General features: G+C 35.8%; 2 protein-coding genes across 5 annotated transcripts; both read left to right on the top strand.

Annotated features, from left to right (window-relative positions):
- Positions 1 to 396: 396 nt before the first annotated feature.
- Positions 397 to 6,255, top strand: LOC104733706 (receptor-like serine/threonine-protein kinase ALE2). 4 transcript variants are annotated; one of them, XM_010453267.3, is made up of 14 exons: positions 397 to 1,069; positions 1,316 to 1,558; positions 1,690 to 1,827; positions 2,171 to 2,305; positions 2,395 to 2,478; positions 2,578 to 2,658; positions 2,737 to 2,856; positions 2,945 to 3,190; positions 3,281 to 3,418; positions 3,526 to 3,621; positions 3,708 to 4,376; positions 4,469 to 4,858; positions 4,968 to 5,214; positions 5,311 to 6,255. In XM_010453267.3, the coding sequence occupies exons 1-14, from the start codon at positions 1,000 to 1,002 to the stop codon at positions 5,975 to 5,977; spliced, it is 3,324 nt and encodes a 1,107-aa protein (XP_010451569.1). In that variant the 5' UTR covers positions 397 to 999; the 3' UTR covers positions 5,978 to 6,255. The 4 variants fall into 4 exon arrangements, with proteins under 4 accessions (XP_010451569.1, XP_010451577.1, XP_010451572.1 ...); XM_010453275.3 differs by having other exon boundaries at positions 443 to 1,069; positions 1,702 to 1,827; XM_010453270.3 differs by having other exon boundaries at positions 466 to 1,069; positions 1,696 to 1,827.
- Positions 6,256 to 7,065: 810 nt separating this feature from the next.
- LOC104733699 (uncharacterized) lies at positions 7,066 to 7,953 on the top strand. The gene has a single exon (XM_010453259.2). The coding sequence runs from the start codon at positions 7,155 to 7,157 to the stop codon at positions 7,644 to 7,646; it is 492 nt and encodes a 163-aa protein (XP_010451561.1). The 5' UTR covers positions 7,066 to 7,154; the 3' UTR covers positions 7,647 to 7,953.
- The last annotated feature ends 8,891 nt before the right edge of the window (positions 7,954 to 16,844 follow it).

Genomic DNA, 16,844 nt, shown 5'->3' with positions numbered 1-16,844 from the left:
ATATATCTCCATATGTAGTATATATAACATATAGTATGTTGTTAAAATGTTTCAAAAAGTGTAAAATAAGTATCTTAAAAGTGGGTTTAGCTTTTTACTAATCTTATCTAATTTGACATGATAATAACCTTTACCCTGTTTTACTTATCAATAAATCCAAAAAATAAATTAAAAACGGTGGTTGGTTAATCATTCGTAAAGATTCAATTATATGTAGATCTTTGTCTCACTACAACTAATTAGAACGTAAAAATAATTCTAATTTTTTTTATGTTTTGGGAAACGCTTTATTTCACATAATTCTCAAAACCCAATGAAATTAAAACATACATGTGTAGGAAATCTATTTGACTAAATTAACATAATAGCACTTTCATGGAACACAAAAAGAATTTTAAATTAAATTCACTTCTTCAATCCAAAGAGAGCAAAAAATAAAAAAAGAGAGGTCAATAATAAACAAATGGTTTCTAAAACCCCACTAGGCTCTTCTCAGACAAATACACACACACTAGTTTTCCTCCATTGACACTATCCCACTACCTTCTTCTTCTTCAAAAAAAAAATCCCACCTTTTCTGTTAAATCAAATCTCTCTCTCTCTCTCTCTCTCTCTCTCTCTTGATCTCTTGTGACCAATTGAGAGAAGAAAGAAACGTTTTTTTTTGTTCAAACATGAGAGATTAATTGCACAATACATCTTTTGATTACTACCGTTCTCTTCCACCAAACTCAGTTCCTGTCTTTAATTTAATCTCTCTTTTTTTTTTTTTGTGAACATTAAAAGAGAGAAAAATATAAAAATCATTCCTTTGCTTCTTTATCACTGTTCCTTTGCTGCAGAGCTTCTTCTTGCGTTTGAAGTCATTTCATCTCCTTGTGCCACACTTACGATTGCTTTAAACTTGGGAGAGCTTTAAAGATTGAAAAAACCCATCAATCAATTCTTTTTTTCAGTCTTCCTCGTGATCATCGAGGAAGCTTTGATCTCTTCTATGGAATGGAGATTTTTATTCTCCTTCTTAGGATCTCTCTTGTTTCATCAGTTTTAGTTGCTGCTTCTTCCTCAGGTCTGTTCTTTTTTAATTTCATTTGCCCTAACAAAAAAAAAGCCAATTATTTGTTTTAACTTTTTTTGATTAGTTTGGGATTGATCAATTTGGTAAATTTGAAACCTTTTTTTTAGTTTGGTTTTTGCTAAATTCAATAAAAAAGGAAACTTTATTGCAAACACAATGCGACGCAATTGAGAAAAAAATGTGTTTTTTTTTTATAAAGATCTCAAATTTTTGGGTTTAATTGTTTTTTAACTTCAGGATTGGATTTGGTATCTCCGTTATCATCATCACCACCGTCTCCATTACCGGAAATTTCAAAAGGGTTTGGTCAAGCACCGAGTCATTCACCTGAATCTCATAAATCCGGCAATGTGCCACCGTTTCAACCTTCTCAACCGTCTCTTCCTCCTGTAGCTGACGTGGCAGCTCCACCACCGTCAGATTCCATCGGAAGTGAAGCGCCGACCGGTGAGCCTATCGTCTCGGTTCCTGTTGCTCCAGGTGAAGTGTTGATCTCTTCTTATAGACAATTAATCGAACACTTGGCAGGCACTTTTGAAACAAAAAAAAAGGAACTTGAATTGAGTATTAAAAATTCAATTTTTTTTAATTGGGTTTTGATTCTAATTCAGCTCCAGCTACAGTACCTGTGAAGGATTTACCGGGAAATTCGCCTCTGGTTCAGCCCATTGTACCATCTGCTTCACCACCTCAGTTCATTCCAAGAGATGCACCAAAGGAGCCTCCTTTCTCAGGAAGAGTTTCTCCAGGTATGCGTATATACTGCGAGTTCCTGATATATAGTGATTAAAATCTTGATTCTTTAGCTTGCAATGTTTAGTCTGTAATCTCGAAACTTTAAACGTTAGCATAAATCTTGAATCTATAGCTTGCAATGTGCTCTAGTCTTTGACTTGAATCTTGAAACTGTAGCATAAATCTTGAATCCTTTAGCTTGCAATGTTCTCTAGTCTTTAACTTGAAACTTGAAACTTTAAACTTTAGCATAAATCTTGAAGATTTAGCTTGCAATGTTGTCTAGTCTGTAACTTGAATCTTGAAACTTTAGCATAAATCTTGAAGCTTTAGCTTGCAATGTTGTCTACTCCGCAGGCCCGGTTTCATCCCCTGTTTCAGATATTCCTCCATTTCCATCTGTGGCTCTGCCTCCGCCTACACCGAGCAGTGTACCTCCTAGAAATTCTTCTGACAATCACAAGCATCCAGTTGAAAAGCCTATTGCTCCTGGTATAGTACCATGTTTTGCTCTCCCCTTACTCTATTTATCTTTCGAATTCGTTTTATGGCATAAACTCATTTTTCGTCTCTGAATTCAGTTGCATCTCCACCAACAATATCAATTGACATTTCCCCGCCAGTTCATCCCGTCTTACCAACGTTAACACCCTCTAGCTCACCTGGTATGCTTTTGCAGAATTACTTACTCTGTATATAGTTTCCTCATATTGTTGCAAAAATGTCTCTGTTTATTATCTTGAGATATCTCTCAAACTGTGCAGTGCCCACCTCAACTCCAACAAGAAGAAATCCGCCAACTACGCACCCGGTTTTCCCAATAGAATCCCCTGCTGTCTCACCAGGTTTGCTCAAATTTTGAATGTGTGTTTATCCGTTAAAAAACCATATCCTGAACATCAACATTTCCTCTTCTTTTCTAGACCATGCTGCGAATCCAGTAAAACATCCACCGCCCAGCGATAATGGAGATGATAACAGAAGTCCAGGTGCTGCACCGTCAAATGAAATTGCTAAACCCTTACCTGTCGTCCCACATAAAGGTTAGATTTTTTTGAAGGCATCAATCATATAAGTTACCGTTATTTCCGGTATCAAGAAGACTAAAATCATTTTATTATTATATTACAGCTTCTCCTCCTTTGATAGCTCCCTCAGCTCCAAAATTCAACGGACACTCTCATCATACATCTCCATCTACTACTACTCCACCGCCAGATTCTACACCAAGTAATGATCACCGCCATTTTTCATCATCTCCTCCTCTACCTCCAAACCATCGACATCATCAAGAACGAAAGAAGATCACAAATAGTCCAGCTCCTTCACCACCATTACCGCATCCAATATCTCCAAAGAAGTCAAACCATCGTAAAGGTTTCTACTTTGAGATATTTAGATTGGTCAGTCATCACACTTCTCGTGATCTTAATTCTCTGTTTTTCTTATGTTGTGTTGTTGTTATAGGTTTAATGACCCCTCCTCCATCAGCACACCATGCTCCTTCTTCTCACATTCCTACATCTTTGATTTCTCCTGCTCACGCTCCAATCTCTTCCTCTATGCAACGCATCTCCGCGGCTCCAGCACCTTCTCCAACCCAAGGTTTGACTCTGCTCATAATCTTCGGACAACAAAATTTGTTATATCTGTTTTATATTTAACCTCTTTGCTTGATGTGAAATCCTAAATTCTGTTTGCTTGTCCTAAAGTTTTTCCTCTCAGGTCCTCTTCAAGACCTTCACAATCTCGGAAATTCCCACTCGGTCCACCGCTTCAAGCATTTCCTCCTCCTCCCCCTAATTCAGGTTCTTAAAGATTTTTTTTCATATATTTTGGGAACAAAACTGTTTTGTTTCGGTGTGAAACTAATTGCTGTTGTTGTGTTCTGTAGATTGTTCTTCAACTGTTTGCTTGGAACCGTACACAAACACACCTCCAGGATCTCCATGTGGTTGTGTTTGGCCAATTCAGGTTGAGCTGCGCCTTAGCATGGCGCTCTACGACTTCTTCCCTATGGTTTCAGAATTTGCTCGGGAAATCAGTGCTGGAGTTTTCATGAAACAAAGCCAAGTCCGTATAATGGGAGCTAACGCGGCTAGTGAACAACCCGAGAAATCCATTGTTCTTATCGATTTAGTTCCTCTCGGAGATAAATTCGAGAACATGACTGCAATGCTGACTTACCAGAGATTCTGGAGTAAAAAAGTCTATATAGATGAACCAATCTTTGGCAGATACGACGTGATTTACGTTCGTTATCCTGGTTTACCTGCTTCTCCGCCAACTTCTGGTATGACCATTATAGATCAAGGACCATACTCCGGTACTAATAATGGAAGGGCAGTCAAACCGATCGGAGTTGATGTTCCAAAGAAGCCCCACAAGAAGGATCTCAACGCCGGAAGTATTGCTGTGATTGTTTTATCAGCAGCTGCTTTTATCGGTTTATGTTTCGTTATCGTTTGGTTTTTGGTTTTCCGACGACAAAGAGATCAGCGGCGTCTTTCTAAAAGAGCACCAGTTGCTCGCTCTTCGCTGCCTTCCCTCTCGAAACCATCAGGTAAAAAACGGTTACTGATAAGGCACCCTTGTTAGTTACTACTACTGTTGCTGTAGGAAGAAACAGGAAATATAACTAAGTTGAATGTGCAGGCTCAGCGAGATCTTTAACGGGAAGCCGGTTTAGCTCAACTTCATTGTCATTTGAATCAAGCATTGCTCCGTTTACTCTCTCTGCAAAGACGTTCACCGCAAGCGAAATAGTGAAAGCTACTAATAACTTTGATGAAACGAGGGTTCTTGGTGAAGGTGGATTCGGAAAGGTTTATGAAGGTGTTTTTGATGATGGAACTAAAGTAGCAGTTAAAGTGTTGAAGAGAGATGACCATCAAGGTAGCCGAGAGTTCTTGGCTGAAGTTGAAATGCTTAGCCGTCTTCATCACAGAAACCTTGTGAATTTAATCGGTATTTGTATCGAAGATCGTAACCGTTCCCTGGTTTATGAACTCATACCAAATGGCAGCGTTGAATCTCACCTCCACGGTATGTTTTCCAGACCTTAAATATATATCAATTTGGTTTGGTAAGATATGGTTTTGGTTTTCTTATATTTGAAGCTAAATCTCTTGTTTTCTTTCTGTTTCTTGTTCAGGGATCGATAAAGAATCTTCGCCATTAGATTGGGATGCTAGGTTAAAGATAGCTCTTGGTGCTGCCCGTGGTTTAGCGTATTTACACGAAGACTCTAGCCCCCGGGTTATACACAGAGACTTCAAGTCCAGCAACATCCTTCTTGAACACGATTTCACACCTAAAGTCTCTGACTTTGGATTGGCTCGAAATGCCCTTGACGATGAAGATAACAGACATATATCGACTCGTGTTATGGGTACTTTTGGGTAAGATAACAAAAAAAATCACAATTGGTACAAACTGCTGCAAACTTTTTTTTGTTCCTGTTCAGATTTTAACTTATAAATGTTGCTTTTTGATAGGTATGTGGCACCGGAATACGCAATGACTGGGCATCTTTTGGTGAAGAGTGATGTGTATAGCTACGGAGTTGTGCTTCTCGAGCTACTAACAGGGAGGAAACCGGTGGATATGACTCAACCAGCAGGACAGGAGAACTTAGTTGCATGGACTCGGTCTTTTCTCACAAGCACAGAGGGGCTTGCAGCTATTATAGATCGGTCTTTAGGACCCGAGATCTCATTCGATAGCATAGCTAAAGTTGCGGCGATAGCTTCGATGTGTGTTCAACCGGAAGTATCGCACCGTCCTTTCATGGGAGAAGTAGTGCAAGCTTTGAAACTTGTCAGCAACGAATGCGATGAAGCTAAAGAACTTAACTCTGTAACTTCAATAACTCAAGACGATCTGAGAGATGACACACGAGCTGAGAGCTCTTGTGGTGGAGGCTCAGGGAGGATGGCTCGGTATCCGTTGCTACCGAATTACGACTCTGAGCCTGACACAGAAAGAGGACTTTCAGTGTCGGATATGTACACAGGGTCAGGGAGGTTCGAGAGACAGTCTAACTCAGGTCCCTTGGCCTCGGGTCGAGGCAAGAGGTTCTGGCAAAAGATGAGGAGATTATCGACAGGAAGCTTGAGCGAACACGGGACACCAACTGTCATGTTAAGATCCGGTTCGCGTTGAACGATCTTTTGCCAGCTACAGAACATTGGAGTTTTGATTGCCGCCCTTGTAAGTTAAAAAGACGGAAGGGAAGCTGGTGGCTTGTCTTACAAGCAACTCTTTGCCTCCTAGAAGTGGAAACCGGTTAATCGAAGAAACCAAGAAGAGATCATCATTCCCAGTGTCAACAAATTAGTTAAAAGAGATGTTTGTATGTTAGAAGAGAAACAAGAGATTCTGTTTAATTTGAATGTACATATCACGTTTTATGAGCTAGCAAGCATGATCTTCCTTTACAACTCCGGTACAGACCACCGGTTCGACTAATAAAATTGGATTTTTAACACATATAAAGCCATTCCATATTCTGATTGGTTGTTGCGTTTGGACCAATGGAATCATAAAAATCGTGTGTTTGTATCGATGAATATAAAAAATATGTCAGCGTCGCATCGCTGCAAGGGAAAACAAAAAAGTGTACAGTCCACAGTGACCAAACAGATGGCACGTCCCTGTAAGTTTCGAAATCAATTCGAGACCTATTAACGTCTTTTCACATCACTAATTCTGTCTTTTCATTTTTTTTTCTTTTTCGTTTGGTATATATGAGAAAGAGAGAACATTAAAGAAAAAGAAAAATATCCACCCACTTTTGGTTTTATCAGAGAAAAGTCCAACTACATAAGTTAGTGGTGTATTGAAAATTTACTCACCGACCAGCTTCCTAATTTTAGTAACTCCTCATCAATTTTTCCATACCTTTTCCTGGATTCCTTTTTAAAATTATTTTACATAAAAGTATTAGTGTATGATACTATGAATTTTGAAAGTAACTATCAACATTACTCTATATCATCACGAGTTTAAGATCCTTGTTCCTTTGTCTTCATATTTTCTTGGTGGACTTTTAACGAAAGCAAATGCTAAAATTATATTATTAGTAAAACGTGTAACATATTTTCAATAACAAAAAAAGACAGCTTATAGACTTAATAATTACAGGACTCAGTTCATTGTATTTTATTGATATTATCACCAAAAAAATGTATATTTTCCATGTATATATATGTCTACACTTTTTGTATATATATAAAGTGTGCAAGAAACAAATATCACAACAGTAGTGGTACGGTCTCATTCTTTATAATTTTGACTCCTCTCTTTTGAGTTCCGAGAGAGAGAGAGAGAGAGAGAGAGAATGGAAGACGAAATGAGGAAGAAAGAAGACGAGACGGCGGAGAAGGAAGTGACGACGACGACGAGGAATACGCTAGTCGTCGACGAGTATACGCCTGATGAAATCATGAGTCTCGTTGAGTCATCATCATCATCTTCACCGACGACGACAATGACGACGACGGAGATCGAAGGAGCGAACTTTTCCGGCGAGGGGGGTTTCAGAGTGAGGTTTATCGACGATCCGTACGCGGTTCCGTTGGTTGTTCAGTCTTCTTCCGGTTACATCACGATCAACGTCAACGAAGAGAGCTGCGGGCCTTCGTTCTCGGACAGCGACGCTTCGGCAATGGCAAGCGTCGACGCTAGTGGTCTGTACTGTTTCGAATACGGTGGCGAGAAAGAAGGCGGCGGCGCGTGGAGTACAAACGAGGTGAGCGCGAGTGAGTCGTGTGAGTGGAACGACGATTTGCTTGCGAGGTTTCTAGGCGAGGACGAAGAAGACTGTGTTTGACCGTCTTTGGAGGGTAGTTTGGTCATTTCCTTGGAGGGTAATTATGGGAGAAAAAGTGAAAATGATTTACACGTTGTTGGTAAAATAGGTTAGCAAGAAAAATGGAAAAAAACAAAAATCAGTAAATGGATGGTCGTAGTCTCGTAGACTCGTAGAAAAATAGGGCTAGTTGGTAGTTAAGTGGTTTTAATGTGACCATTTTGGTAATTTCGGCACATTGCAGTACTAATGTTTCTAGGATTTAGGGGCTATTTTGTAAATACGGAAACTATTAATCCCGTGAAAAGTAAGTGCTTTATTTTACAAATGAATCCCTAGAGTTTTGCATGTTCTCATCATCTAACGTACGTTTTTAAAATAACCTAATGGATACTTAGCCTAGTTGAAGGCCCATTAAGCATAAGACGGAGATCAATGTAAAGAGGTTCTTGGCAAATTTTAACACTCATTTGTATTACTAGTTGGAGGAGGTAATCGAATCTTTGCACGACCCATTACAACAATTCATTGTGATGTTCTAGATTCCCTCAACGAATATCCTCTAGCCAATTCAATGTATAGATACCGTGTATGAGAATCTAAAGGAATCACAAATTCATCATTAAACATTACATATTGACCTTTGAAACCCGTTTCCACACTTGTTCTGTATTCTTGAGTGTCGTCTGTCCATGCCATAACTATATATTTGTTAGCACCATTGCAAAGTTTCAAAAAATCTCTGTCATCATTTGTGAGTACTCGAGAGATCCGCACGATTAGCTCTGTACTTATGTCATGTTCAATTTTTCGTTTTCCTTCACGAATCAATCTCCGTTTTTTTCTCGCTTCTCTCGACGAGTTTATCATCGAGAAAAGAAATGAAAAAGTAATTTAAGATTTGGTCTCTTAAAGTTTGAGAGTTCTATATATATATAGAGTGGAGTATTGAAATGAAATAGTTGTTAACGTTTTGAAATATATGTTATGCACATGAATATATTATTAAGGGCTTCGAGTTTATCTACTTTATTTTTTTATCCATTTTTTCTGTTTATCGCTTAATCATTTATGATTCGATTAGTGTAGTTTGTAACTTATCCACCGTTGTTGTTTACTAGAGAGAGGACATCCAAGCGGGGTTGTTTGCTGAGGACATCCGCGCATTGTACGGGATTGTTTGCTAATGTTAATTTTTTTATGGTTCTTTGTTTATTGTTATATTTTATAAATTGTTGATTTTTTGTACATTTTTTCGTATTAGTTTGGCTACTTTTGTTGTTTTCTCTTATTCTAATATTATATTTTGTCATTCATTTGTGTGGCATTGTTGTTATCATATATTAATGATTGTTTTTGATTTAGTTTGGACATATTTTATATTTTCATTATAACTTTAAACTAAAACGAAAGTGTGACCAGTGTTATAAATAAGATAAACCTTTTGTTTACCTTTTTTTTTCTTCTACATGTACTCATTTTTAATATTTTTCCTTTTTTTACTGTCATACTTTTAAATATTTTTAAAATAAATTCATTTGTTTTGGGTTACTAATAAGCTTGGACCATGCTTTACATGTTAGGATCGTTTCTACTGAATTCTAGTTTGGTTTGAGTTTTTATTTTTATATATGACTCATAATTTATTGATTTTGTGTTTAAATGTTTTACAATTGAGCATAGCACGCATGAACTAAACCATAAAGTGCGTGCTAATTTTGTTTTTGTTTTTTTTAGGAAGCGATTCATATTTTAAAAATTTTGTTTTTATGTTTTTTAGTTTTTATTTTAACCGTTAGAAGCTTTTTTTTTTAACTTTGCATAAACGTAATTATACTAATTGTTATACACTCTTCACACTGATATAATTTAAGTATTTGATTTTATTATTTTTAATGTTATTATTCTTGAAAAAAATAGATTTAAATTGAGAGATTTATTGTTTGTTGTTTTTTTTTTCTTTTTCAAGGAATATTATTTTAATGGGATTACATTCTTACGAATATCCAAACAATTTGGACTTAAAAAATAAGAAACCATGTGTTATATGTGTTATATAACACATATGTGTTATATGTGTTACGAATATATGTGTTATATGTGCTAATCTTTAGGGTCGTGTGTCTCTAGCTAGTGAATAAGATTGACTAAGAAGAAGATTCAAACGATATGTTAGATTTGTTAATTGATTTTTAACCTTATTCACACGTTCATGGGTGTATGACATGTGTCTCTAGCTAGTGAATAAGATTGACTAAGAAGAAGATTCAAACGATATGTTAGATTTGTTAATTGATTTTTTTATCTGGTGCAACCTTATTCACACGTTCATGGGTGTATGACAATATGACATAAACATAAACTTCGGATATTAAGTTTACACATTATTGGACTTTTTTTTTGGGCTCAACAAAAAATGGGTTCCGTATGTCCAATTTGAAGTATTTTTAGACACAAAATAGTATTTAGGTCAGGTTTCATCTGGCTTTGGTTCATACTGCCAATTCAAACGTTATAGACCGATCATTTGAAACTCGAATTCATCCAGTTGAATAAATTTCTTGATATCATCAATGGTTTGATCTCCTCATCAGAAAATTGGAAACTAATGATGTAGTCTTCATGGATTTAATTTGATCGAGAACCTTCAATGGTTGCGTGTTCGATTTCATTTTTTCTCCGACATTCCTTCCTAAGCCTATTTAATATTGTAAAGCCACTTCAGCTATGGAACTCAGATCATGTTCTTTAAACAACAAAACACACAAAATTATTTTAGTGACCATTAGAGGTTCCAGAGATACCAATAATAGTTTACATTTTTTTCTTCTAAAATCGGTAATCACTAATCACTAATATATGTATAGTTTTTATTGAATTTCAATTTATATAATTTCAAAAATAATATAAGAATCATATATGAGAAGAATTTAAAACAAAGGAAAAACAACTCAGCAATAGCATTATCAAATGCGTGCACAAACCCCAAAAGAGCTCACTCACTGAAACTATAGTTAACAATTTCTTTAACATAAAAAATATAGTTAACAATTTCACACGAAGTAAAAAGTGAATTCACTGTTTAACCCAAAATGAACTAACAAAATGAGACGGTAAGTTAGGTGTCGATCCCAATCACGGTCCCTCAGCTAAGGTTTTCAATGAAAGCAAACGGTCCCTCTGAAACAATAATAAATTCATCTAACTAACCAAGTAATTAGAAAAAAAAAAGTGATCGATGCAACAATCCAATTCCGATTCGCCTAGACTAAGGACGTCTTTTGCTTTCTTAAGTTACAGTAACAGAGAAAAAAGCAAACGAAAACTAAAAAGAAGACAAACAAAGGACACCACAGCCAAAAAAAACGTGAGAAGCAGATTCCTCTCTATACCTAAGACCATGAAATACAGTTTCATTGATTCAACTACCGTAATTGATCTCTTTCTAAAATTAAGCTAAATTGTAAGAAGGAAAAAATAGAATAAAAAGCCTCTAAATCTCAGGATAAAACATATTCCAAAGAATTTGGGGAGAGTAAATAAGAGGAGAAGAAGAAACCTCAAGTACAAAACAGAGAAGAAACCGCTGAAGAAAGCTCTCCGAAGGTTGACGATCGGAGAAGAAGACTCATGAGTCATGACTAAAAGAGGGAGACAACAGCATAATCACTTCATGGGAATCGGATGAGCTGCACCTTTAAATTCAACGAGGAGAGTTACCCGCACGCTTGTGCGGGCAGGAACTGAATAGAAAAAAAAACTAATTTAATTCTTTAAAATGTTAAGTTAAATTTTTATTATATATTAAAAACCTGTTTAATTTTTTTTTAATTTTTATAGTAGTTCGTATGTTCAAATATAAATTATTTTTTATAAGTTTCGTATTAAATATTATTTTTCACTTTTTAAAATAATAAAATGAATAGTTAATAAAATGTTTATAGTATTACTCTACATATGCAAAATATAAATTGAAATTTTAAAGTCCATTTTTAAAGTTTAATTGAAATTTTAAAGTCCATTTTTAAAATTTAAGCCCAAATTGACCGTAACAAAGTTTTAAATGAACCAAATACAATTGTTACGGTCAATTTTAATTACCTTGATATAATAATTTGGGATAATATAATATGTAATTTCGTTTAGACCATTAAAATAATATTTTAAGTAACCCATAAATATACTTCTATTTAGACTATTGTATTTGGTACTATAAACATTCAAAATTATACTAAAGTTTGCATATACAAAAGTTCATTAAGCCACCGTATCTTCATTTCTGAGTCCATTCTTTATGACTGAATCCCTGAGCTCTCACTTTGATGCTCCATCACATGGTTTATGTAATAACGTCCAACAAACTTAAACCTGTAAATATATAAAGTGTATGAAACAAAATTATTTTAACATCATACATAATCATATATAAAGTGTACAAAGTTATTTTTACATAATCAAATCTTACATAGCCTGGTGATGCTCCAGTTCTGCGAACTGTGGTTTTATAAAGATCTTCGAATAGGCCAATGTGTTTTCGATACATGGTGCACCTATAAACATTTGCAGTTTAAAGTGAATATATTGGTTACCTTATGATGATTATATCAGAACTATTTTATGTTACACACCTTCATATTCTCCGACTTTCACAAACCGCATTACACAAAATAAAGGTTCGGATTTGTATATGAGATGGCACCCGTTTGATTGCCATTTAGACATGAATTCAGAAGTGTAGTTGTCTTTGACACGACATTTTACAGTTTCATTCATACATGTTTATCAAATTAATAAAAAAAATTTAACAGAGACAACTTTAAAACGTAACTGTCCTTAAGGTAGAGTAAATGTCTTTTACCTGCCATTCAACAACGTGAGAACATCATTACTATTATTGGCACTCTCAGGTCTTCTTTTATCTTCCACATCTACTATATATACACTCACAGACATCTAATTTGGGGAAAAGACGGAATTTAGCTTTCCAAAGTGTTGCAAATCTATATTTGGTAAAAGTTTAATTCATACTTTTCTAAGGGAGGGACCAATCCACAAAGCTACAACAAATCCTATAAAAATTCTAGATTCCCGAACACAAAGTTACAATTAACTATACTCACATATTGTACCATATCAATAGTAAATTAATTAACGAAACACTTACCGAAAGATGGGATGGTTTATTTTTCCACGATATATATCATCCAAATCCTCGAATCAAAAGTAATTCTTTGGACTCAATTGTTGGACCAGCATCATAGTGGTGTCATCCGTGAATTTAATTTGATAAGGATGATGAGTATTCCTCTCATTCAGGATTGGATTGATTACTTTGAAAGTTCTAATATCATACCATTCACCATCGTCAATATATTTCTGGATTTTGGCGAGTGTATTTGGTAAAAAAGTAGTTTTGATTGTGTTACTCTTCACAGTTTAATAACAATTGTGTAGGAAGTCGTATATATAAGAATTGTTAAAAATTGAACTTTAAGTAAGAATGATGTTCAATTAACGACACTAACCTCTACATCCACAAGAAGCAGTACTATTTTTGTAAAGAACTCGCTGATACTCTAAGAATGTAAGACCTTGGCGTGTATACGCCAATTAGTTCTTCCGGGAAGAAGATCAATTAGACCTTAACCTTGGCGCTAATCGAATCTCATGATTTTCTCCAATTAGGGTTTTTCCTGTTTCTTCTCTATTATCGAAAACGAAAAGGGGATTCCAGATTTGTAAGAATACAAACAGTCACGATTAAACGTTGCGTCTTAATCATTTTAGTGTCTCACCTTTTGTTTGACTATTAAATATTTTTAATATTTATTATTATATATATAATTACATATTAAAGGTAAAGTTTGTAGTTAATATATATGATGTAAAATTATATATACATTTTATGACACAGCTAACAGTTATATGTTTTCAAACAACATTGTTGAAACCAAATAAAATATAATCATGTGAAATTTTTTAATAAAATGTTCTTAGACCATCTACAATGTATTTATCTATTATTTTATATATAGAATAAGTCAAAATTAGAAAATGGTTTTCTCCAATGTGAAAGTCTATATCTGACTATTAAATAGAGGTAGTGTTAAAGATATTCAAAATCACTTTATTTAAGTGAAGAAATATAATTCAAGTCTAAATATCCAGAATAATTATCCAACTACAAACCATAATTATACAGTCTCAAATACCTCTTTGAAAACAACATTAAGTGTTTTATTCTGGTATTTCCCATCTTTATCTGTAATTAATACCTTTAAGCATTTTCTGGTTGTGACTCGAGAGAAGGCAACATAAAGCTGTCCATGTGTGAAAACCGGTTTCGGTAGAAACAATCCAACATGTTCTAGCATCTGACTTTGACTTTTGTTTATAGTAATTGCAAACGCCACGGTAACAGAAAACTTTCGTCGCCTCATACGAAAGGGAAACTTTGCATCAGGTGGACTAACATACATCCTAGGGATAAGTACTTTATCACCAACCTTTTTTCCTGTCACGATTCTTGCTTCGATTACATGATTGGCCATCTGAGTAATAATTAACCTAGTACCGTTACACAAACCTCCCTTAGGGTCTATATTCCTTAGCAACATGACAGGTGCTCATATTTTCAACGTTAAAGCATGACTTGGCAATCCAGATACTTGTATACTGTTTAGGAAATCCTGAGTGTAGATCATATTATCATGAGCACTTTTATCTGACGTTTCAATACTATCAGAGTTAAGATATCGTCTCTCCTCACCTGTAAATAAAAAAATAAAGATGGAATTTTAGATATGTGATATCTTGTTTTTTGTTGGGTTTTAAGCCTTGTTTTTGGTTAGTTTTGTTGCATAATCTTGTCATTCTAGGTTGTTTTAGGAGCATATGCATCTAGTGTGCTACCTCTCAGGTTCTTGGAGTAATATCATCACATTTGGAGCATTTGGACTTGTTTTCATGCAAAGAAGGAAAGAAGAGTGAAGTGGAGAAGAGGCACTTGATCACCACCATCAGCGGCCAAGACCATCGGCCAAACGGTGGCCGAGTGAAGCAAGCGATCAAGACCAGCAGCCAAACACAAGTCGATGGAACGGGAGACACACTTGATCGCCACCATCAGCGGCCACCTCCCGCGGCCAAACCTTTTCCACTTGAAGCCAGCGGCCACCTCCCGCGGCCAAACCATGCCTGCGTGAAGCCATCGGCCACCTCCCATTGGCCAAACCTTGCCCGCGTGAAGCAAGCGGTCAAGACCAGCAGCCAAACACAAGCCGATGGAACATGAGACGCACATGATCGCCACCATCAGCGGCCACCTCCCACGGCCAAACCTTTTCCGCGTGAAGCCAGCAGCCACCTCCCGCGGCCAAACCATGCCCGCGTGAAGCCATCGGCCACCTCCCATCGGCCAAACCTTGCCCGCGTGAAGTCATCTGCCACATCCCATCGGCCAAACCCTGCCCGCGTGGAGCCGCCAGGCTCCTCACTTGTTTTAGTTTTGATCCGGGTTTAAACCGGTTTGAACTGGATTGACCCGGCTCCCTTTTATCCTTTATCTTATATTTTGTTTAGCAGCCACTTAGGGTTCTTAAGCTTATCTACTCTTGGTTTGTTGAATGATTGAGTACTTCTAAGTTTTTAATAGCAATTTCAACTTTAAATCTCTTAATCTATAATCTCTTATTATGATTTCACAAAGATCAAACTCTTTCCTTTGTGTGATCATGATGATGAGTGAGTAGATCCTTAGAACATTGGGCTAGGTAGATTAAGGAGATAGATGATTGATCTTTGATGTCTAAGGCTTTATTTATGTGTTTCCTATCTTGATTAGTGTTAATAATGCTAGATAGCCTTGATCATGTTTGAATCTAGACATTAGGATTTCCATGCCCATAAGATGTTTGATGAAATTTCCGAACCAAATTAATCAAGAGCTTTGTATTTCTAGCCAATGGAAATTGATGATTAGGGTGCTTAGTGGTATTTAGACTTGTTCTTAATGCATGCTTGCCTTGTGATTGTATTTGGAAATTGTTGATTATCACTTGATTAGCATATGAATCTCTATCATGGAAATGAATTGATTTGCATAAGTGTTCTTAGCCATAGGATTGTTCTTGATTGTTGCTTAGACATCTAGGATTGGTTAGCTATCTCCCAAGTCAATTACCTAAGATTCACTTGTTTAATCTTGATTTAAAGTTTGTTGCTAGTTGTGTTCTGTTTCTTTGAGTTTGCATTGTTTGAATTGTCTTGTTTTCTTTATTTGAATCAGTTTGTTAGTTAAGATTGTTACAAAAGAACCTTTTCCTGTTCAAGAATAGATTAAGCATATTTGTGTATTCTTAGTGAGTTGATTAATGCAAATTGTAGATTGATAATTTAATTGATAGAAAAATACTACATCAATATGTATTTAATATTAGTATTTTCTAAAATTATCACTTCAATATCTATATTCCATATCCTATTTAATTTGCATACCTGGTAGCTTGCTAAACATAATTTGATTTATCTTATCAACATCACCATTTCTTGGACTTAGAATAGCTCTTTCCCTAAAGAACGCTGGATCAGTTCTGCTTGCAAAATTTTCACCTTAGATTTCTGTAACGATTGCTTGAATAGGATTTCCACTTGTATTCATTAATAAATCATCCGGAATTTCTATCTCCACATCTCCACTATTTGTTTCGTTGATTTTGCCATCCCGATATCAAGAAGCCACTTTGAAAAAGTGGCGAGAGCACCCGCATCCATACTATTATGTGCCTTGCCAAGTCTCAAATTTTCGGTAAGTTTAAGAACCTTACAACTATTCCAAAGAACAGATGAGTTGATAGATGCTAAAACTGTTGCTACTCTTCCTCCTTCTGTAATAACATGTAGAATCTGTCTAAAATCACCTTCTACCACAACAACTTTACCTCCAAAAATCTGGTCACACCTCACGATATCTCGCAAACTCCTATCCAAAGTTTCGTAACAAAGCTTGTTCATCATTGGAGCCTCGTTCCATATTATGAGCTTTGCTTCTCTAATTAAGTCAGCAAGATCAGATTCGGCATCGATCGTACACACATAATATTTATTAAGATTGATTGGAATACCAAATCTTGAATGAGTCGTTCTACCACCTTCCAAAAGCAAAACAGCTATACCACTTGAAACAACATCCAGAACAATATTACATTTAGACCTTAAATC

The sequence above is a fragment of the Camelina sativa genome, chromosome 2 (assembly GCF_030686135.1).
Source record: "Camelina sativa cultivar CO46 ecotype springtype chromosome 2, ASM3068613v1".
Classification (NCBI taxonomy): Eukaryota; Viridiplantae; Streptophyta; class Magnoliopsida; order Brassicales; family Brassicaceae; genus Camelina; species Camelina sativa.
The sequence above is the reverse complement of the archived record's forward strand: the minus strand, read 5'-3'. Positions and strand labels throughout refer to the sequence as shown.